This window comes from Accipiter gentilis, chromosome 25, assembly GCF_929443795.1.
Source record: "Accipiter gentilis chromosome 25, bAccGen1.1, whole genome shotgun sequence".
In the NCBI taxonomy this organism is placed as follows: domain Eukaryota; kingdom Metazoa; phylum Chordata; class Aves; order Accipitriformes; family Accipitridae; genus Astur; species Astur gentilis.
Genome location: NC_064904.1, coordinates 18,701,025 through 18,725,355, shown reverse-complemented (window position 1 = coordinate 18,725,355; position 24,331 = coordinate 18,701,025). Strand labels below are relative to the sequence as shown.

At 39.7% G+C, this 24,331-nt stretch overlaps 1 protein-coding gene across 2 annotated transcripts in view; it reads left to right on the top strand.

The window, feature by feature from the left end:
* PELI2 (pellino E3 ubiquitin protein ligase family member 2) overlaps window positions 1–24,331 on the top strand; it is a 79,472-nt gene that overhangs the window by 9,256 nt on the left and 45,885 nt on the right. For both annotated transcript variants that reach the window (XM_049828556.1, XM_049828555.1), the window contains exon 2: window positions 17,673–17,802. In XM_049828556.1, the coding sequence (XP_049684513.1) occupies window positions 17,673–17,802 (130 nt within the window). The remainder of the gene's footprint in view (window positions 1–17,672; window positions 17,803–24,331) is intronic.

The following is a 24,331-nucleotide window of genomic DNA, read 5'->3' as shown; positions in this document are numbered from 1 at the left end:
TTGTATTCAACTGTAGTGATGTGTTTAACAGGCTCTCAATTTACTCTTCACCATCAAATATGTATGCTACCTTTGTGTTAGAATCCAGTAAGTTCGTAAACTGTCATGAAACAATTTTATTCTTCAAATTGGATGGTTTTAGTAATGCCTAAACAAACAGGTAGGCTTTGAACTTATGAGGTGTATCCTTTTAAGGCACGCGAATGTAATGGATGAAGACAAAGTGGTACTGACAGTGAAGACAATTAGTCACTGTATGCAAGTAAACTAAAATTGAAGCATATAAAAGCTTAAATCTCCTCTCGTGTATTACAAATAAATGGGAGGCCAAATGTGCAAACTCTAGCACGTGCCTTTAGGAAGAGTGAAAGAACTGTTTAGTCTAGACACAGAAGTTAATGGGCTGAAACTTTGATATAAGCACAGCTGTATTTCTTCATGTGCAACAGCATGACTTTATTTTGATTGTTGATGTCTGATTTAGTAATGGTGGAGTCATAGCCTTTGAAACAGGAGTAGCGTGTGTATGTCCCTCTTTCACAGGAAAGACTGAGCTGTTGAAAGATACTAAGAGCTGTACAGTTCCTGCATCCCTGCACATCCTGTGACAGGGTTCTGTATCTCACAGATGACTGTGTTTTTTGTGGAACATTGACTAATAAACCAAAATGTTGCTGTACTTCCAACTTGCCTTCCCCCTAGTCCATGCTTGACCTCTTGAGAGCAAGCAGCTGTGAAACTCGATACTTGGATTCAAAAATCATTTTGGCATTGGAGAGGAACCTTTCAGACTAGATAGGATTCATTACCTTGTAGTTGTCCTAACTATTCCACTAAAAGATGTGTAAGACCTACTTTGAATTACATTCTGAATCTTAAAATTTGCTGGAATAGTTTCACTGTGCATCAGGGAGTGAGTTTTGAATTAATGAATTTAGTGTGTGGCCTTCTGTCATAGGGTGTGGGCAGAAGTCCTATTCCAGAACCACATGTGTGATCAGAGAGGTTGCAGTGCTTTCCTGCAGGTCTGTACCCCCCCTCTGGCAGAACAGCGGTGGAGACAGTGGATGTCTTTGTAAGAGTGTTCCCTAATCTGATTCTGCTAGAAGATTTAATTAAATGGGCTGTCATACCTTGGTGTTTTTTGCCAAAAAACTACCAGCAGATTAGGCAAATGGAACAAATTGGTTTTAGGGCAGATCTATGAGAAGGTGAACTTTGATATGAGGAGCTGAGTAACTTCTTCCATCAGAGCTAAATCTGGAGAAGGTGGTTTGGCAATAGCTGAATGGATGAGTCTTGCATGTTTTTTTCTCCTCATTTTTAGCGGGTCTTCACTGGACTAATGAAAAGTTTGAAAACATGAGACACGCCTTTTAAGGCTACTGGCAAGCCAGCTGCCCTTGGGATGGTATTGGTGTTCCTAGAGTTTACAGGAACGTGCCTCTGTAGGCAGTGTCTGTAGAAGCAGTGATGCTTTAGTCTTACTGACTGTGGTGAGATTTTTCCCTAGGTAAGGTGTCTTGCTGAAGGTGCCAGGGTGCAGAGGGATTTGTTTTTAGGGATGTGCACTGCAATTTTTTTCCACAATTCTAAAAGCATTTGTTAAATAACCCTTTTTGGTAGTAAGCCCCTGCACCCATTTAAAGACTTTGACAGAGCTTTCCCAAAAGCTCTAAATATGTTCCTTCTTTTGCCTTTGAGAGATAAATAACCCATTGTTTGCAGTATTTTCACAGTCTGCTTGCTGTCAGAGCAAAAGAACCTTAACTTTTGACTTTTGTTTTGTGCCTTACTCTCAGTATTTGAGCACAAAATACTGCTGTTACATTGCTGGCTCAGCCCTGCCTTATCTCTTTGGTTGCACAATCACACTTCCAGCTGCAATACTTGAATGCTATATATTTAGTTTTATTGCAAGTTTTGAGTTTACAGCATGCAGAGGCTAGTGTAATATAGCAAATACCTTTCCATGTAAGGATGCAGGAAGACTAACTACAAAACATAAAGTACAGTTCCCTCTGTAAGCAAAGCTAGGGTTTAAGTGATTAGCAGGCTCTAAGTTAAGCTCAGCATACCCTCCTAGTTTATTATGTGCAATGTGACTTTAAATTCAATCCAGGAATTGGCCTCTGATCATATATTGCTAGTTCGCACCTTAAACTCCTTGGAGGAGACTGGTTTATATTAAGGCTTTACCTAGTGGAAATCTTTCAGCATAGAGAGAACAATTGTAAAATAATACTTTGTTAAAGGGTAAGCAGATCTTTCTGTGGCAAAAGTGATTTGCTCTTTCTCCTCTGGGCATTTCAGAGCCAGTGCAGGCAGGAAGGAAGGAACTGGATTTGGGGTTGGCTAGATTCCAGTTGCAGACTCTATTCAGACCCAAGCCAGAAAGAGTATAGGTTGATTTGTAAGTTTTGGGCAGAGATGGCAGTTGAGAAAAAACAGCTGTCTTGGTTTTGTGAACTCATGAGATTTGTTATGAATATGTCAGGTGGTAAAAGTGTGATGCTTTGTGCTATATAGAGTTAGAGAAATATAATGAAGATCAGTTTGTCATGCATAAGTCAAGAGAGCAAAACACTTAGTTGAGCTAAACTAGAAGAAATATTGGTAGGTAAACATGTATGATGCTCTCTAATATCCAGAAAATTAGTGTATTCATTTGTAAAAACAATAAATCATTCATTAAAACCAGATGTGCAAAGTGATGTTCTCTCTCCCCCCTCCCTCCCCACCCCCCCCCCCGCACCTGCCATCATTCTTACTTAGGCTTCACTGTGTTCATGCACATGTAAGTGATTGTAAGCAGTCTTTTGTTTACTTAAATGAAGGCAACTTCCCATCTATATTCATTACTAAATCTAAAGAGTGGTCTGGTTAGGGATAATCTAAACTTTTCGTTTTCTTCCTTCTTCCACTCCTAGGTTTTACATACGCTGTTGGCTGTTTTTGGAGAAACAGTTTTATTCGGTGTACAGACCTATGCAGAATGTGACAGCTGTTGTCAAAATTAAAAAAAATAAGTGGTATAGCAAGCAGCATTTCACAGGACCTTTTAGCTTCCTATTATTTGTTGTTTGTTTTATCATTCTTTGCTTTGGAAGAACAAAAGTCCAGGTAATGTCTGTTGAGATATGCAGCTTGTCTTGGCATAAATTAAGCCTCGTTGAAATCTAGAGCAGCTCTGAACAGGTGCCTATTTCAAATTGATCATGGTAACTTCTTGTAGCCTCTAGAACTGCTTGTATTTAAGTTGTGCGAGATAAACTGTTTAAGGATCTGCTGCCTCTTTGAGACTGTAAAGCGCAACCATTGGGTAGAGGCAGAACAAGGTAGTTGGTTTTGGGGTAATGACCCAAACAGACGGTGTAAAGTCACATGTCTGAGGTAGTTACTGCTCCTGGCTGTCTAGGCAGTCTTCTTGCTGGAGGACACCACATCCTCAACTCTGCTGGTACTATTAGCTCCTTATTCCAGTCATTTTCCGTCTGCCTCTGAATATGCTGTGATTTACTGAAAGATGTAGTGACAGGTGAGGTTGTAATCTGTAACTGGAAATGAAGTATGTCATTGAACTCATTTTATTCCAAAGCCTCCCAATGCTGTTTGAGCTCTGTTGAGGAGAGTCTGTAAGATGAATGAGCCCTCCACATCTCTGCCTCGTTAGATATCAGGGAATCGTGTGACTATGATTCTCACCTCTGAGGAGAAGCTTCAATTGGAGCTGTCACTTCAGTAGACAAAGAAGGAATCCAACTGCAAGACATGTACCCAGAGGAAATCATGCTTTGTGGGTTCTCTGGCTTATGAAACACCTTGTTTTTTGATTGTTCTCTTTGTCACTGCTGTTGCTTCACCTCTACTGCCTGCAGTAATGGTGGCATGGCAGCTTTGATTGAATGGGAATGGACACAGATGTTCTGGCACTGCAAGTAACTATGGGGAAGAGGTTTGGATGTACAACAGTGGTGTAATCCCCTAGTGGCAGTCCGGGCCACACCATAAGGTCTGTCACAGGTGTTTGTGAAGAAAACGTCAGTATAGTAGATGTTCATTGTGTTGTATGTACAAGTTGGCACAGTGCCTTGGATGAAAAATTTTCTGGTTGTTACTGCAGTACTAGAAATCCTGAAGTACGCGTGTTCCATGAAGTATTCAGTGTAGAATATTGGTCTTGTGGTGATCTGTGCTTTTACTTTGGATCGGTTAATATCTGCTTTTTCACTGGAAAAAAAGTCCCTGAAGAATAACTCTAAGTGTCTGCTTTTCTTGGAAAACCAGCTTTTTGGAGGCATTTTGAACACAACCTGAAACTTTGTTTTAGGCTTTGCAAATAATGTCTCATGTAGTTTAGCAGCCTCATACTTTTGCCTCTCATGTATGAGCTCAGTTCAGAACTAAAACTAGTATCCTGTGTTACTCAACATAAATGTTAAATGTTCTGAATGTGAAAAGTCTCCCTTTCCAAGTGGTTGTAAAATAGCCTGGTTGAGGATTTTTGTCCTTGGCCAAAACTCTGAAAGGAGAAGTTTGTTTGGGACTTGTCCAGATGTGAATGGCTATCTAGGGGACTTCAGTCTTGTTCCATTTTAGTGGGCAGTTCCAGAAGATTTACTTCTGAGTTTTAAGACAAAGATATTGAAACAGACTGACAGGGTGTGTTTCTGTATGTCATTCTTACCTTCTGCTACCCCTCAAGGTGGTAGAGTGATGACATCTCTCTTGCCTTAGAGATTTCTGCATAATAAGAAGCAAATGCAATAGCTCTTCCTCTGCTTTTGGTAGGGCTGTAGGAGGAGAGTAAAACAGTTGTGGGAGACCTTACAGATATGGGTATAATGCCGAAGTATTGACAGAGTAGCAAGGGAATGTGCTCTTTATTTTTCTAAAATGCATATGCAGTATATTTAGCTGGGTGAGGGAGAAGAGGTAAGAATTTGGGTATTTGCAAAACCCACATAGAAAGGCTGGGTGAGGGAGAAGAGGTAAGAATTTGGGTATCTGCAGAACCCACATAGAAAGGACATAGATTGTCTGTACAGGTGTATACTTGTGCACTGGCAGGTCAGTGGGGTGCAAAATTCCTTAGCATCATACTACTCCCCTATTCAGTTAAAAACGGCATATCATGGCCAAGGTGCCCTTATGGAGAGTGTCAGGTATAAAAACCTGAGGGCAAAAGGGAATCTCTTGAGCCATATAGCTATAATCGATTACTTGATTTCTGTGTCTCTGAACTAGCTCTTTTCAGACATACTTTGCTGGGGAATCCACTTCCAATTTCAGTCTTGTGCTCATGAGCTTTATTTCTACAGCTGAATTTCCATTTGGCTTGCAAATGCTACTTCTAAGTCCTGTAATACTGTTTGGAATTATAGCCTGTACTTTGGGAAACACTAGTTTAAACAGATCCTCTGTTTTCTTGGTCTGGTTTTCCCCATAGGGCATCTTTGCCTTTAAAATCAAAGCAATCTAGATAAATAGAGAGAAACATATGGGGTGGCTTGTTTTTTGAAAGCTGGTGAACAAAAATAGTAATAGTATGCTGACTGTCTTTGTGGGTTTTGGCTAAGAAAAAGAGCTGGATTTCCAAAGGAAAAAATTTGAGGGAGAACTCTATGTGGTTTTAAACTTGTTTTCTGTTCTACAAACCATTGTGCCACTTGTGAGCATTACTTAATATCTGTTGGAATGCAGAAATGCAAACTTTATGAAACTTCAGATTGTAGAGTATGTAACCAGAAGTAGGCAGGCTGGATTAGCACTGCAAATAAGCTAAGTGAAAACTTTGGTCCTCCAAGAAACTTAGCTGCTATAGAGCCAGTGTGGCTTGTAAGGTTTCAATGGTTGCATCTGTATATAAACGCAGTCTTACATGGTTATCTTGCATAAAACCATGTCTTGCTGCATCACTGAGAACAACGTGCCTTCCCATCTGGAGACAACAGTAGTGCAGAATCTCTTGTTTAAGTAGTTGCTGCAAGAAGCTGTATAATGAGGTTCTTCTAGAGATTAGAATCTCTGAGCATATACAAATGAAAAAGTTTAGGAATACATCACTTCTGTGACTTGGATTCATGCAGATCTTGCATGCAGATACCTCATAATTCTGAGACCTGTGAAGGGTCAATGTTTATTTGATGTAACATTTTGGGAAGCCCTCTTAAGGGAAGAAAAATCTCAAAATTCTGTGGGTAAAAGTGTGGAACTGAAACACTTTGCTGTCATAAAGCTGTATAGATCAGAATTAGTTTTGCTGATCAGTAGCAAACATTTAACAGACTTGCAAAATCTTTTCTTGCCTAGAGGTGACTGATTAACTTTGTTATAGATTATGATGAAAGCAAACACCCAAGGTTGCTGTCAATTAGTAAGTTGTCAGAGTGTTTTAAGTCTGAAGAAGATATATCGAAGTGTAGTTCTCTGCATTGCTGCACTGTTAATTTCTGGTTTATTAAGACTTTTTTTAAAAAAAAAAAAACAACAAAAAAACCAACCACAGCTTCAGCTGTGCTGTGATGCTTGTGTACTTATGGTACACACACTGATCTGGTAGGTTTCAGGTAGTTGTTCTTTAAAACTGGGTATGAAGAATAATTTATCCTGTATGGTTTTTAGGGGACATAACACACTTGTTACCAAAGAATAGGTACTGCTAAGCTTCCTTGCTAGCTGTTCTAGGTGTAATGCTGCATTGCTTCATGGTGCTCTCCAGACTTTGAGAGCTGTGCAGTTTTTCAGGCTTCTGTGTGTTCTTTGTCTCACTGGTTTTATTTCTACATCTACCTCATAGAAAGCCTATTCTTTTCTGGTTTATATTGTTTGGAGAATAAGAGTTAAAAGCAGGAACCTCTGACGCTAACACACTGAATACTACATGCTAAAAGTAACCAGAGAATGATTCTCAGCTAGGTTGGTACATCTGGTCCAACTAGGTGCTAGTGCAGCAGCCCTCTAAAATAACCTCCATCTGGAAACTTTGGACCTCTAGATCTTGCTGGGTAGCAGAAGGTGGGAAGGTAATTCTTTGGTTTTTCTTTACTTACCTGCTCTAAATCTGCTTGGAGCAGGCTGTGCAGTAGCTTATCTTGCCTTTGGCTGCTTGTGCTGCTGTAGCAGTCGATGATAATGCAACACCAGCGATATTAAGGAAGCTGCTATGTTAAGAGAGGCAGTAATGCTTGCAGGGGCTATGAAGAAGGAAACCCAATTCTTTATTTTCTGTTTCCGAGGCAAACATCTGGGATTCTGTTAAGCAGTTGGGATTGAACAGGGAGCTGTACATTTGTAAGGCAGTTTTTTTTCCCCTGGGAAACTAAAATGAATGTTTAAATAGATAGGATTTGACACAGATGTTGCAGGTCAGGATACAGTAGTTGAGTGCTTCACTTTCTATTCAGTACACTGCCTGTGAGATCGCCTATATTCACAAAATGGATGCAAATTGTATTTCTTTCTCTGTGCTAAATGATACTGGAACGAACCTAAGATGATTCCTGTCATGCTTGAGTGTTTGAAAAAGCTGTAAGTAACAGACATCCTGGAACTTCTTGTCTGTGGAATCACAAAAATGATGTTACAACTGCTTTTATTTGGAGGATAGCTGAAGTTACAAGAAAGTTATCACTTTTTCTTATGAAAATGTGAACTGTCAAATAGTCCTTGATAGTGTTTTAGGAAGAGCGTTTGATTGCTTAGGAAATGAATTGTCTGGATTGTGCTTTTTTTTTTTAATGGCCCAAATGGTCCTTTGAATCAAATGTAGTTTCTCCATAATGTTTAACGTAGTGAAGTTTCAGATGTAACATGGTGTTATTACTGTTCATTCCTCAGACTAAAATTTGAACAGCTTGCTTTTGCACCTTCAAGCATGTATGAAGCACAGATAGGTTGGGAGCATGTTTGGTATGTCAGGGCAGGCGTGTTTTGAGGTCTCTTGTCCCCTTGCGTTATATGAAGTCTAATTTGTCTTAATTCTGAGACTTGCAGCTTTTTTTTCATCTGGTATTTAAGAGAAGATTATAAATTGTTTCCAGACAAAAGTATGTGGATCCTAAGCCTCTGGTGTTTTGGATAAACAGTCTTCCTCCTTCACTTCTTTCTCTCTTGCATCAAAACCCAGCTGTGCATAGTACTTTCCTTTGAAAGGGATTTTGTGTTTATCTGGCTTGTTTTGAACGCAGTAAAAGTTAGATCTCACTTTCTATTGTATCTATCTGTATTTAGTTTAACAGAATGCTGTATCAAACAATTTCGGTGGCATTTGGCTAGATTATAGATAGTTCTCAGATGAATAGCAATTTCTCTATAGTATGAGACGTTTAGGGTTGGAAAGAGGATTCTCTAAACATGGTGCTTTGACCGCCTCTTATGCTCTTTTAGCTAGAATAAAAAGCATGCTTTGAAATGAACTTGATTAGTTTATACCCTGTATTTTGCTGTGCACTAGCATTGTTGGTTTTATGCAGTGGTGAATGGTTTTAGTTGACAGCTTTGGAGATGGGCTTAAAGCACCAAATAAAATTGCCTCCTTGTTAAATGAATGCTGGGGGGAGCAGTAAAATGTTGGAAATAAGGATTGTTAAGGAAGTCATTATGTGAAAGAACAGATTCTCTTACCCTTTGCTTTCTGAAAGGAAAACCTCTTGCATTCTAATGTTCTTCTGGCTTATTACTTATATTGGAATTGGTATAATAATATCTTAAATACGGGGTTTTGGTGTTGTGGGTTTGTGTTGTTTTTTTTCTTTTTTTCTCCTCTCTCTCTTCTGTTAAAGGTAGCTGCTCTTTTTTCCCTACCAGTATCATGGTTATGGAAGGCTTCTAAGTAATCTGTATTGTAGGTGAGACTACAATCCTTCCTTTCTCTGGCTGTAGTGCTTAACTGGGCTGCCTATACAGGTTTTTAGCTATTAAGTTGTTTGGAACTGTCAGGTTATTTGACTGCTTTAATTGAAGCTTATCCTGAGGCTCTAGTAGTCTGCATCAGCATGCTCCTTTAGGGTCTTCTAGAGTATTAGCTTTTAATCAAACTCTTATGCTGCTTATATAGTTGTATTGCAGAAGCCTATGCAGCAAATATCCGTTACTGCCGCTGGAAATACCTATTTCCCATTGTCTTTAACACATGCAATTGAAGAGCTCAAATTTCTTTAGTCAAACTAAGGTTGCAAAGCCAGCTGAAACTTCTGTAGAAACTTATATCTTTCAAAAGTGGTGGCAAGGTCTGCTGTCTTGTTATTTCTGCTTTTGTGAAATCCAAATGATTTTCCAGAAGAATAATCTGGGGCAAGTAACAAGCCACTTAAGAAAAATATGGTCAAAGAGAGTTACAAGAAGTTTATATAGTAAGTTCCTCCCAACCCTGCAAGAAGTATCAGGTAGTTTACACGAATGTCACAACTATGCTCCTAACTGGGTCTCTGTCATTTTGTGTTACAAGTAGGTAGAGTACAAGTAGGTAGAGTAATGAGGCTCTGACTCTTGTGCCCGTCACTTTGAGACTGGCTGATTTTGCTACTTTGCTTCTGTATTTTCCTAGTCTGTTTTCCCACATCAGTGAGGGGGAGAGTACCAAAATAGCAGAGAGATTTGGGGATTTTTGAGGAAACTGGATGTGTAGTGTAAATAGAGCTGATTAAAAGCAATTCTTGCACAACTGATTTGGCATTTGCAAGCCAATAGCATCCTTTTAACTTTTTGTGTAGGGTGAACTTAGTATAGATCAGGTGTATATTTTCTTGAATTGCCTATATTATGTAAGCTAAAGATGCATGAGGTTTAGTCAGCTGTATTTTCTGTAAATATTCTCCCTAAACCAAACTTTTTTTTTTAACTATAGTTGTTATAATAGTGGGGTAGTCCTGCAGACAGTGGAGGGAATGTGTGGAGTGGAATAGTTCAAAAAGCAGCCTATGAATTAATCTTAACTACAGTGTACCAGATCCTTTCATCACCTGGCAGGTAGGAGGGGAATGGGAGGAGGCTGTAGCAGCCAGAAACTGGCATTTTCCCCTCAGAAATAGGCTTTTTCCCCACAAACCAGAATAGCAATGAGTTCTGTTCCAGAACACCAAAGGAGAAGTAAGGTCACCCTGGAGAACCCCAGCTACCTCACAATTGATTTCTTGTGGCGTTTTCAGTAGATAAGGTTCTACTTAATTTGTATACCTTGTGAAGGAGGGAAGTAGGTTCTAGCTTATCTGATCTGTTGTAGGTGCCTCTGAAAGATTCCTCCCCCCCACCCCGTGGTGTACATAACCTTTTAGCCATGTGTTCAGTTAATCCACACTTCTGATTCTGATCAGAAAGAGGCTGGCTGTTTTTGAAGGTAAAAGCACCATAGGAGTAGTATATAGCTTTTGGTCAAGCTGACTGCTAGGTTCCTAATGGTAGCAGGAGCAATTAGGAGCAACTTTTGAAGGGTAGCTTAAAAAAAAAACCCCAAAACAAAACCCAAAACACCCTAATCACTAGCCTGTGATACAAATCAGACTTCTTTCTGAAAAATCTGCCTAATAACTACAGGGGTTATCAGGTCAGACTGCATTTCCCTGAACCACTGCAACCTCTTTGAGGCTCTAGGACTGTACAGGTAGCAGTAAACTAGGCAGGCAGTGCTAAAATTTGGTGCTGGGAAAGAGGAGGCTTGGGGTAGACACACAGGATTGATCAGTATGCGAACAAGTATTCCAAAAGTACCGGAGAAGGGAATATTTCCTAAAATGTTTTATGAGATTAAAATGACTTCACAGATGCTAGTTGTAAGAACAAACACTTGTCTCAAGGAAAAAAAAAGAAAAAAAAAAGCTGATTATAGCCACAATTAATTACTCCAGCATACCTTTCTCAGGGATAATCAAGTTCACAGATGCAAAAACATTCTTTTAGTTGGGGAAAGAGAGGAGATTATTTGGTACTTTGGAACTTGCTGGTTTGGATTTTCTTGCTCTGCAGGAAGACTCCTTTATTAAGCTGTACTACTGGTAGTGATTAGGAAGGATTTATGCCTATAGAGGTGTCTTGGCCAGCAGAGTCTGAGGTGGGACTGTGTTTTTCATTCAGACTTCCTCCAAGGTTGCATAAACCAGAGGTCTTGGATCAGTGGCTTTTGTTACTCAAAGGATGGAAGCCCTTTGCTTGCCCATCAGTTACTCATTGCTATAATTATTACAGTAACAAAAACTCAAGGCTACTTTAGTTTGCTGCTGTAACTTCTTAAAATGTTTTCCTTCAGAAAGAAAGAAAAATCAGATGGGAATCAAATCTTCTAGCACATGAGCCTGCTGTGAAAAGGAAAAGAGAACAGGTTGTTTAGGTTCTTTGGTGGATTTGGCAGGAAGCGCAGGAGACTTGCTTTGACCTGAATCTCCCTTGCTGCATGCATGGGGAGAATTTTAACTCTAAAGATGTTGGAACAAGATGAGGAGGCCTGTATTTTCCAGACTAACTGAAACAGAAATGTCATGGAAGGACTGGATCAAGCCTTCAAGTTGGGGATGAACTACATGACTCCTTGAAGTTCTATCTAGCTCTGTTTTCTGTTGTTCTGTGTTCAGGAAGCAGCTGTACATTTTGCCAAAGGTACATGCGATGCAGTGGGGAAAGTGCGTCTTTGGAAGATAGAAGGGAACCTTCTGGTCAGTCTAGGCTTGTTGAGCTGCTTGTTGAGTGCCGGGGGATGATAATGACAAGGATGACAGTATCCTCCTTCCAACCTTCAAGAAATGTCAAAATTCAAGTTTTTTGTTATAATCTGTTGTAGTCGTCTGAAGCACTATACTAGTGGTTCAAGAAACAATCTTCTGTTCACTGCCAAAACTTTACAGGAACAGGTTGACAATTAACAATACCTCTGGTGATGTAGGTTGCTTCTGAGACAGAAATTGATGCATGCAATAATCAGCTGGAGGTAGGCTTAGACTTAAATTCATATTGAGTTAGTATCTGTAATACTGATACACAGTACCAGAGAATGGGGTTCAAAGGAGAATATAAACTAGTACTATCCTGTTGGTACAGAAGTACTACTTATCTTTGCTTTTCCTATTTGGCAACACTTCCCAATAAGATTAAGTTTGAGAATAACTTCACTGTTCTGTTTTACTGACATTCTCAGATAATTGGCAGACAGCAACTGCTTGTTTTATGAAGGTCTAATACAGAAAAACATATCTGGAATAAATATTGTCTTTAAAAAAAAAAAAAGAGAAGAAAATCCCAAACCATTTGAGTTCTTTTGCTGAAATAGCACATCAGTTCTCCTAGATACAAAATGAATTGTTCAGTATGATAGGAGGGTGGTGTAAAGAGTATGAAGTACTGGCAGTGGTATTATATATATAAAAGGAGGTAAAAGTTCACTTATTTTGTTGTCAGTGTTGCATATGTTGAAGCTTTACGTTTGCGTTTTGAAATAAACTAGCATGTGACTTTGTGTTCAAGGGAGTAAATGTTAGATGCTTCAGCAGAAGAGGGCTTTCCAGTTAATCAGGACTTGAGCGTACAGTCGTGAAAAGCTCTGGGGCTGGCTGTTGCGAAGGTGAATAATGTATCTTTAGACTGCTAATGTTGTAGATGTCATGATAACTATAGACTTGCAATACTTCCAGAGGAATCTCTCCTGCCCTCTGTGCCATTTTCCCCTTGTTGCTGATACAAGCGCTTCTGTGGCTTTGCAGTGAACTGGAGAGCGAGGAATTGATGTGGTTTAAAACTAAATTTAAAGCATAAATCTGGTTTTGTTTCCCCTTCATGTGAACAAGGGAGAGAAGTAGCAGGAACAAACCAGCAAATGAAAGGTGGGACTGCTGCTTTTAGCAGCAGGATTGGCCCACGCTAGTTCCATTACGGTAAAAATACGGTGTAAGCACAAACTGAATTTTTGATATGTGCAGAGTATATACTACTGGATAATACCAAATATGGAATCAGAATGTACTTAAACGGAAAAATTCACTCAAGCCTGACTTGATTTCTGCAGCTTTACTGTTTAGCGCAGCAAAGATGTGAGCTATGGTAACAACTAAACTGTAGCATGTCATCTGTTCATGTAGCTAAGTCTGTGAAATGGGATGGTTTGCATCTAAAAATGACAAGGTGTGCAGTAGAACTGTTAGTAGTAGGTGAGGAAAGCAAACAAAATTACACTTTTTTCTTTGTCCAGGGCTGTGAAAATTATGACTTGTTCAGTTTGTAGTCTTGTAGGAGGTAGGTTGCATAGGTATGGAGAAGTTCTATGATAGCTTGTATTTTCATAGCATTGTAACAAAAAAAACCCCCAAACAAACAGAAGAGCTACATGCAGTGTCTTCTGTGTCTGGTAGCTAGTAGATACTCCCCTTAATTTTGAGGATTACTTCCCTGAGTTGAAGTCTAACTTTTCAAGGTGCAGGTCAAGATTTTTAAAGCTCTTGTCCTAAATAACAGAGCTCTTGTTTACTCTTTGCTGCTGGCTAAGCCTGATTCCTTTTAAAAAAGCAAAACAAAACAAAAAAGCTTGTGTAACAAGCTGTCCCACAAATGGTTCAAAACTTGTTGATGATCTCTGCAGTAGTCAAGTAGGTTCCTACAAGACTTGTAGAAAATAGGAACTTGCCGCAGTGTTTGGACCGTGGGAGAGAGCGTGTGTGGTCTTGCTCTCCAGACAGTCATGAATCCATGCAGAGGAGAGGCTTTCATTACATATCCCAACCATAGGAAAAACTTAATTGGAGTTTGCATTTCATTATATACCAAAGTCCTTGACTGTTTGATATAAATATGTAGGAAACTGGCTTTGATAATTATGGCGCCCATAGCCTATGCCAGCACCACTCCCTTATTTGCAAGGAATAGTGCTATCAGCAGAGGTAATTGTCCCATGAGGTTTCATAATGCTAGTTGTCCCAGTATTGCTGTCACTGAGAAGCATTTGGAAAAAGTATAGGGCTGCTCTTACCACATGCATTGGTCTGATGTTTTGGAACATTTGGGGAGCTTCTGAAGTGCCGTGTAGATCTGCATGTGAGCAGAATGGTCTCAGAAACGGTCATTCTGTCTCTGAAATTTAATTTCTCCTAGTTGATTTTATTAGTTGGAAACAACATTTGTTGTAGGCTTTTTGGTGAGAGGTAGAGTTCCAGCTGCAGGTTGTCTTTGGTAGTGCTGTCCATCTTGTGAAGCAAAAAGTTGGCATGCTAATGTGCTGGTCCCTAGGGTGCCTCAGGCTTCTGGAGCTATTGGAAGGGTGCAGGGAGAAGGGAAATGGGCTGATGCTGGTGGAGAGGGGTTGTGGGAAGATTGGACAAGGAGCTTCTGTTCTGTTTATGAAGCTCCTGTTGGCTATGGGGAAGCTCAGAGTCCCCCAGTGTTCAGTGAGGGGGAATTTTTGGCCTTAGTCCTTGTCCCTCCTCTACCTGTGCAGTGCCATCCTGCTGCTGCCAGGGAGGAGGCAGTAGTGGCTGACCCAGTCACTGCTTAGTGGAACAGTTGAGAAAAACGAAGGATAGGAGAGGGCTGCTTCTCTCGCTATAGCTCCTTGTAGAGGTGTTAGAAAAGCTGACTTGGCAAGGTGTGGGTGGCTATGCCTATATTCCTCCTCCTGAACGCTGAAACCCACTGTGTCCTGTGGGACAGCTCAGTTCAGTAAGGCAGGGACTTGCCCAGAAATGAATGTGGGTCTGCTGCTTCAAGAGCAATCTTAGTTTCGTGCTTACCAGGACACAGACGCTGGGTGAGCATGTGGGTGCAGGTCCTGTAGTGGCTGACAAGATCCCATGGCATTAATACTGGTTCATTTGGTATGTAGACTGTTTAGGTCGTGGCAAGGAAAGGTGTGGCCCAAGTGCCATGGGGAGTGCTGGTTTGTGATGAACAAGTTGGGAGTCCTAGCCTAGAAAAAAAATCAAGGCATCTGCTGGCTGTGGAGAGGAAAGAGGCAAGTTCTCTGACATTCTTTTTTTCTCTCCTGTAAAACTTACATATGCCTAGTAATTGTCCTAGCTCTTTTTACCAATGTCAGATCAAAATAAAACTTGCAGGTCTATAATTAAAGCATAACAAATAGTAAAACTACCACTCAATTCCTCCTGCCCTTTTGTGCAAATGAAATTTAGAAATTGGCACAAAGAAAACTTTCATGAAAACTTGTCAGTGCTAATCAGGATGAATGAATTAAACTTTGACTTTGCCTTTATTTCCTTCCTATTTAAAGTTTCCAAAATGCTTTTTAACTGTGAGTGGCTTCTTTCTTTCTCTTCTTTAAAAGACAATTAAATCCCACAGAGACCTGAAATGAAATCAAGTAGCCTTTCCCAGTTATAATTGTTTTGTGAACATGAGAAAAAAACCCACAAAATAACCCCACTAGCCTGGCTTTAACTTTCAGTGGAACTACTTAAATTCAGTACTGCTTAACAGTTACACAAATAAAAAAAATTCAATTGCAGAATATAAAGCTAGTGATGATACTACTTATATTTCTGAAGGAGTTGTTCCTTTCTTGGGTTTTCAGATAAAAATACTTGTAGAAAGAACGTTGTCTTCAGGCAAGTTAAAACTTGCTGGCATATTCATGGTAATATAGTGTGTTTGGAAGAAAGCATGTGTATATATCTAGGAAGATTCAAGCTGCAGTATCATATCACTCCTGTTCTGAGGGCTGGTATTGCCTGTGGATTGTACTGATATGTCTTTCTAGCAATTGGTGTCTTGTGACGAGGATCCGCTGTGTTAAGTGAGTGCTACTCTTGTCTTGTGTAGGGTTAATAACAAGTTTCTAGGTATGAGTAGGCCTGGCATGAAGTAATAGTGACTTCTGTTGTTTTTCTGCTGTGTTGGGGAATCTCTTTTAATATTCCAGAAAAAATACAGTAGTCTTCCTTATGAAAATGGAAGTGGGAGAACAAGTTCAATTGTAGCCCAGCTGAAAGCCTCTTAACTTAATATGCGTCTCTAGCATCATGTATTAAATGTATATTTAAAAAAAAAAAAAGTGTCTTTATGTTCTAGAGTACTTAAATTTGAGATTATTTCAGTCCTTAAATCTGTTCTATTGTGCTCACAAACATTCAGCAGTCCTGCAGTTCAGACCACCGGTATTTAGACATTGTGCATGTGAGGTTTTAAACTATTTTCCTGTGTGACACCAGGTGATCCTTGCCTGAAGTAAGCAGTAAGCCTTCTGCAGGGCAGTGCTCCAGAGCCTTAACAATGAGACCACTTACTTTCATCCACTACCCATTTCTAATTTGCTTGCGAAAGGATACAAGGCTCTCCAAGTGCATTCTGTTGTAACACTAACTAGTTAGTTACACATACAAAAAGTACAGATAAGGAAAAAAAATAATTCTGGGTTACTGCATTGCTTTTCCTAGTCAGCTGTTGTCATAGAACTGCTCTTACAGCCTGAGCAGCGAGTGGCCATTAGCCTTCTGCAAGGCTACAAATGAATGATTTTAATCTACGGATAGTGTGGTGGATGTAGAGCTGAACTAAGTGTATCTCTAACCAGCTAATGAGTTCTCCTAACTTTTTTTTAACCTCTTTTGCTTTGCAGGGAGTTAGAGGAAGAGTTAAAGGTGACTTTCTTCTCTTTTCAGATTCTTTTCCTGACTGTGATGTTAGCTTTTAATCATAAAGACTGTAGGAGAGGGATATATGTGATCAGTGTAGAACAGACCCCACCAGAAAGACAAATGAGGTTTATAAGTGGAATAACATCTGTAGTTCTTCAGGCAAAAGTCTGAAATCTCTGAGGATCAGTTATGGAAGAGGCATCTATGCTGTAAAGCCCTGAGAGATCTTCATACATCAGCTGAGAGTTAGCGAGAATGTTGCAGGTGACAGTGCTGTCATGAGAAGTGTCTACCTGTCCTAAATATTTGGGATGGGGTGGTGGTGAATTCAATGCTTATGCATTGCAAAGGAATTTCCAGTTGATCCCTTCCCTGGAGAAAGAGCTATGTCCCCTTGAGGCTTAAGACTTCTCTGAATAATTAATCCGTTGGGTCTCTGTCCACAGAGAGAAATGAAAGAACTGTCAAAGGCTACTGTGTTACACCTGATAAAGGAAGTCATTAGTGAGTCTTCAGATACAGTCACATAAATTAAAAACACTTGCATCCTTTTTCCTTAATAATAGATGAAGCCTTTAGGATTAGAGCTTAAATAAAAGGGGGGAAAAAAACCCTCCACAGCTAAAAAAACCTTATATGGGAGTAGAGTAAAATTCCCCTTCACTTAGTTTTACTCGCCCCTGAATTACTTTGTTTTTCCAAATCACCCCTGTTCTTCCTCTTGTCTTTTCCATTCCTGCATGAGATGTGGGGAAGGGAGATGGTAGGGTAAAAGCATTTTTAAAACTCCCCATGTTCTGAATTACGGAGAAGATTTGTTCTTCAAAATTCCTTTAATTCTAGAGGTGAAGAAGTATTTCTGTGGCTGAACAACTCTATTTCGTTTGTAGTTTATTGCCTTATTAATGATGAATAAATTTTCAACCATTGGTAGGTAAAGAATGTTTGAATGTTCATAATTCAGGAAACAAAACTTAGCATGCTTGTTACTTTTTTGGTTTTGCCCATGCATTTGACAACATCAGCATACTGTGGCCAAATTGTTGCTCTCCTTTTCTGTATTCCAAATTGTGGTGGTTTATGGCAAACTCTTTTTTTGTTTATTTCTAGGTATAATGGATCCCTCCCTAATGGCGACAGAGGACGCAGGAAAAGCAGATTTGCCCTTTATAAGCGACCTAAGGCAAATGGAGTTAAGCCCAGCACTGTTCATGTGATTTCTACTCCTCAAGCATCGAAGGTACGTGACAGTGGGGCAAATCCTGTTTTTCTGATGATCCTGGGTGGAGAACAACTCATGTGTTACTGCTGATTTACCCTGCTGCCAGTTCATTCTGTGGTAGATAATTTGTTTTAATGAAAAGTCTGCAGTGGATTTTCTTTCTGGGCGTATATAGCTTTAATTTTAATCCAGTTACCTGTTTAAAATAGTCTTTAACCTCAGATATGAGGGAATCTGACCCTTCTGCCCCTGTTCAGAAAGCTGACTTTGTCAGTGCTGACTGTTTTATCTGAGCCATAGAGTAGTAAGGTGACGCAAATACAAAAAGTATTTTAATTTCTTTCTCACTGGACTGTAAGATTGGTATGTCTCTTTCTTCTCCAGGAGGATAACTGACATGGTATTAAAAAAAGTCACGATCCCTCTGGGCCTTTCATTTTTGTTGCTAATAATCATATTGTATATGTTTTTACCTGAAGTTTAGTGTAGGTGAAGGAGGAAAAGCAGTAAAATAAATATATTAAGGTAGTAATTTATGAAGGAAGAGCAGTAAAGTATGTATGTTAATATAGTAATATATTAACCCATAGAACTGTCCAGGTTACAATTCTGGTGGTGGAACATATTTCAAGCTGCAAAAAGTCATGCTATCTCTTCCCTCAAAGCCACCTTCCTAGAAGCAAAAAGTGACCAGAGTTTGGGACAAACTGGAGGGGGAGTTCTGTGCTGACACTCACAAAAGTGGATGGTTTGCAAGAGGCATACATCACTTTTACAGAAATGCGTATCGGAGGAGGGGGAGAACCTACACCATTCTCAGAACTGTGTTGTCTAACTTAGATCAAGAGAAGAATATTGTTTAATACATAGTATAGGATTATGTTTTCTTTTATAATACATACCATACACAGTATAAAAGCTAAACTTGCCAAAATATAGAGTATCAGAGCTTGGGGTTTTTTAAAGATTGTATAGGGCCTGCCTAGTGCAGATAAATACGTAGTCTTTTGGATTAAAAGCATCTGTAAATATTTTTCAGTGTTGGTATTCTCAAAAAGAAAGCATTTGTGAGTTAAATTTTCCTGACGAGATCAACCTTCAAAATAGGCCCTTTAGTATATGTTTGTATGTTGGTAACTCTGGTCTGTTGCTTAAAATGTAACAAATGAAAAAAATGTGTTTTACATAGCTGATGGAAATATACACATGTTCTCACTGGATAAGCTTAAGCATTTGGACTGCAGATAGTATTTTGGCATTTGAGTTGCAAAATATTTAAACACCTGGCAGAAACTGCAAGGTATCTGGTTAATGTTCGTCTGCATTGTTATTGTGCAGATAAAATATGTTTGCTGTACAAATTAGTGCCCTTATAAAGATAGCATAGGTCTGAGACATTAAAGCCCCTTCTTTGAGGATTTGGATTCAGGTAGATATGTGAGGTTGAATGTATGGTCTTGCACTTTCTCTGAACCCTTTTAAAAGAGCTTATGTGTATTTAGACTGTTGTCTGGGGCAAGGCTGGTGGATGTGTGCCAGAACAGTGATGCAGTGGATTTCAGTTAGTGCTCTTTCGATGCACAGAAGGAACACTTATGTTTTAAGATGCTTTTGTAGGCTTTTCTGACATCTTAGATACCAGAGCCTAAATCTGTTTTACTAGGAATGGTTTCTGCATACAGCTTTTGTAAATGACTGCAGACACATAGATTAATAGAGAAAAGCTTTGCTCTTAGAAAATAATGTGCAACTTGACCTCAAAAATTTTGTTCTGCTCTCAAGTCTTTCAGTCTAACTCTTACTTAAGGAAGTTTAAAATGGTGGGAACTTGTGCTGCACAGGATATTAACAAGTTTCCTCCCTTTACATCCTTCCTTCTAACTTTTCAGATAGCAGTTCTCTGTTTTGCTTTGCTTGTCTGTCACTGTGTAAACTGAATCTTTGAGCAGAAAAAACCCATGTTATTTTTAGAGTAGTGATGCTTTTTTGGGTGGTGGATTTAAGCAGAGGTGGATAAAGGACTGACTGTCTCCATTTGTTTTGTCTCTGCTGTGGCATCGATGCTTGCAAAAGGTGCATAGCTGGTTTTGTGCTAATTGCATTAATGCAGCAGCTCAAGAACTGTAGCTGTCGCCAATTTTAATTTAGTGTGTAAGCCTGAAAACTGCAATAGATTGTAAGAGGATGCTTGTCATGTTCCATTGTCCCTGCTATGCAGGTGTCAAGGACAGCTGGAGTAGCACTGGTTTCAGTAGTAAATTTAGCTCAGCTAATTGCATATGAATCAGTGCCTTTTGTTTCTTCCACTGGCGTGCTTGTTTTTTGCCACACTGCCTTCTGGAGGTGCTGAAGAAAATTTAGAATTGTTTGGCCTTCTGAGGGTATATGGGTATATTTGGGGGGGAAGGCACTGCATGGGGTAATGAGTCTCAAGTTTTTTCAGAGTATTGTTAAAATACGCATGCATCTCTTCAACATTATGCACTTGACTTTAAAACCTATTTTATTAATTATGCTTAGGTACCATTCAGGCAATTTTCTAGTGTCCCCTGTTTTACAAAACTCAGACTGCTTGTTTGAGACAGACTTTTTCCAGCATTGTCAAAATTGGTGTTACTGTAAGAAAGGAAGCTTAAAACTTTTATGCAGCCTCTTGTTTGTGTGTGTGTATGTGTCTGGGGTGGGGGGAAGTGTGAGACTTTCATTAACTGTGTGTGAACCTTACTCAGGATTTTAGTAATCCCCTTTGCTAGACTAGAGAGTTTGTTTCAAAATCATCAAGTCACAGGAGAGGCCATTCTTTGCATTGGGGCTTGGGTCTTATGATGAAGAGGAAGGCTGTTGTCAGTCATGATCATAATGATCTGTGACACCTTCCTCTGACTACCAAACTCTTAGGTGTGAGTTTGCTACTAGCTTATTGTGACATAGCTAGGATTGCTGAATTTTATTTTCAAGCCGTTAGAGCTATTTAACAAAATCAAAAGTTAGTTGTAATGTTTATTTTGTTTGGTTGAATTGTCTTAACTGTTGCTTTCACGCACAATAGTTAGTGCTGTGGAACTCAAGTCTAGGTCTGCCGGTGTTGGGAGAATTTTACTTCTGCAGAAATTTTCCAGTGAGTGCTGAACTTCAAGTGAGAGGGGGGTGTAAGTTTTCAGAATAATCACTTGGGAATGATGGGATGCTAAACTAGAGTTTACTAGGGTTTTTTGGGGGGATGTGGGAGGTTTTTTAAGGGTTTTTTGTGGTTGGGGGTGTGGTTGGTCTGGGGGTATATACATGTCTGACAGGAAAAGAGGTGTCTGTAACTGAAACAAAACCAGCTTAATATTGCTATAGAAAAATATTTGAGGACAGTATATCTTTCTTATAGATCTTAAGTAGGTGAATAATATGATACCCTGTCTTATATAAAACTGTATGATCCCAATTTCTGCTAAGCAAAGATGTTCATGTTCCTGTACGCATCCAATCTGTTGATTCAGTGGGCTGTTAGGTTAACGCTTGCCCCTGTGCAAACACAGGTGGATCTTCACTCCTATTTCCTCCTCTTCATAGCCATCACCAACTCCTTGTTGGATGTTGTTAGTTGGAGGAGTTCTTTTTGTGGAACAGTGGGAGAGAACTCCCCCAGTTCCATAGAGGGGGAGCTGCTAGCTGCTGACATTAACAATGAGATTACTGGTGATACTGAACACATGTAATCCCCCATGACTTTAGGTATGCATACATTTAGATTTCTTTATTGGTTTCTCATGCTTTGGAATTACACCTACGGAAGTGAAGTTTAGAAAAATGAAGATGATGCTTCACGTGCATTTGAGTTACTTGAAGTACAGCATCAGGAAGGGTGAGTTGTTGACATTAGCCCGCCGGGATTCCCTAGGATTACTTTGGAAGCATGAATGAATTCTACTGTAACAGCATGTGCAATATTTGAGACCTTACAAAATATTGAGTCAGTGGGCAAGAGAATATAACTAGGAAGCACTGGAAGTAGTCCTTTCTAACGAGTGACTGCTGTGCTTTGATAACTAAGGAGTTGCATTCTTAACACTGACTTGATGGGGATTGCAAATGTCTTTTGATTTGCTGCAGAGTACAAAACTAAAAGCCACCTTTAATACCTTTTTATGGTGGTATGTCTTCGTATTTATTATGTCTGTCTGTCTTGGGATCAAAGTTTTCCTTTGGTAACCTGTGGTAGATAAAGACAACCTATTTTCTCCCCTATGAAATTACTATTTCAAGCTGACTGGAGAAGATCTTTCCGACTTCAAGTCCAATTACCTGCCGAGTTGGCTTCTGCTTTGTGCTATCACAACAGCAGCTTATATAGTCACTGGCTGGGTTCCTGCAGCTCAAATCAAGTTTCATGCTGCTACTGGAGAAGAACAAAATGCAGCCATACAAATAATTATTAGGTTAGGGAGAGAACTACAATTTGTGCTTTGAGTGATGAGAGAAAATGAAAGTATAGTATTCTTGTGATTAGTTATTTACTGTAGATATTGCATCTGCTTTGACGTACTTCGTGAATTTTGAGTAAAAAGACCAGAAATCCTTTTGGCACTGACAGCTTTTTGGTGTTCATTGTGGATGAGAGCTGTAGAGCTCAGCTGCTGTCAGGAGGATACTGTGTCTGTCAGTGGCTTCTCTCTTTCGTGTTGGGCTTATTTATGGTGTTATCAGTTCATGGAGCACTAATTTGTTCCGAAGTAACTTAATCAGATAGGTATCTTGAGAGTCCTGAGTTGTGCAGAGGCAGCTTTTTCTTGGTTCATCAGACTGAATCTGCTCGAATAATAATTTCCTCGGTGTAATGTCCTTTTTTTTTTAAGTGCATCATCTTAACGCACTAAATCCCTATCCCTTGCCCTTGCAAATAGTAGGGAATGGTTAGAAGAAAATGGTTAGACCAATTTCATTAGTAGGGCTTAATAAATAACAACTGTTACTTGGTTTGAAGCTCTCCTTCCTGGGCTTTTGGGACCTATTGAGCAGAATGCATGTCAAAGGTTTTGGAAAATCATTTTACAGTGTTTTCTAACAAAAACCAGATGGTTAGTGAAGGAAGGGGAATTAAAAATTGCTGAGGACTACAACAATTATTTCTTTATGACTTAACGTTGTTTTTTGTTTTCATGTTCTCCCTTCAGAGGGTAGACAAAAAATCAAAAAATGCTTTCCATGTAAATTCTGTTTAAACTACATCTGTTCTAAATCAGTATTTAGAGCAGATTCTACTTGAATTTGGGTGCCCTTTGAAAGCAGAGGAAGGTGCAGTGATCACCAGGGGTAGTGTTAAAAAACTTGGGAGCGTTGCATTTCCCCATACACTCCCACTTCACTTCCTGCAAGGTGCCAGGCTGTGTAACCCGCCACTGCACAGTGTCTATCAGTTTGCAACTTCCTTTACCCTGTCAGAAATAACCTGGGGGAGTTTGGTCTTATGGTAATGGAGAAGTAGGTAGAGACTGTATCTTGGCTGAATTTCAAATGCTGTGGTGTAAGGTCAGATGCTGCAAACCTGTGCTGCCCATCAGGGAATGTCCTGAATTCTTCGTGCCACTGGAAAAGCAAGTAGGATATGTACTGCAGGCAGCAGAGCTGCTTGTTTCACTGAAAGGTAACAATTTCACTACTTTAGCTTCATGTAGCAAAACTTGTTTAAAACTAATGTGTTCCAGTTTGACTGGTTTCTGCATGCTTCCCCACTATTCCTCAGGATTTAGAGTGGAAATTTTGGACCACCTACTGTAGTGGTGAAGCTCTGTCGTGTTACCCATTTATTCTGTTTGGACTCTTAATTGGCTGGAATGGATCTTGTCTTAGAAGTGCATTCTCCTGAGAGCAGGGCTGGTCTGAGCTTCCTAAAAGTTAGGAGAAAACCTGCAACTGGTTTCAGATCAGATGAAGCTGCATGGCCTGAGTGTAATGTTTCTGCCTGCATGGTGGGTACTGCCTTTTGAACTTGCTGTTGGGGATAAAACATCATTGCAAGTTGGCATTACTAAGTGAGAACCTCTCTAGAATATTAAAAAGTGATGCCAATCTGCTGTTGTGTTTGAGGTGTTTGGATGGGCTGTGCTGCCGCACGATTATGAACAGCCTGATGACTACAGGGGCTTGTATACAACCGTCGGAAGAGTCTGGGGCTGTTAGCATCTATAATACAGGAATTCCTAGCTACCGTTTTGGAAACGTGCTTCATCACCTCTGTCATGGAGGGACTTTACACAAGTCTGAAGTGTGACTTTTGCATTAGCTTTGAACTGCAAAGTCCCTGTAGAGAGAGACAGTTTGATTCTAATAGAACGTAGTTTTATAGCACATATGGCACAGAGAGCCTGTCCTTGACTAAGACTTGTACCACAGAACTGAAGACAGATGTTCTGTTACTATGAAGAGGCGTAAGGCAGTGGGCATCTTATTCTTGTGTTACCCACTTTCAATGAAGTTGAAGGTTCTTGGAATGTTTGTTGCTAATGATATCTATATAGGTTGTTTATGCTCAAAAGAAAGTGTGGTGACAAGAGGAACA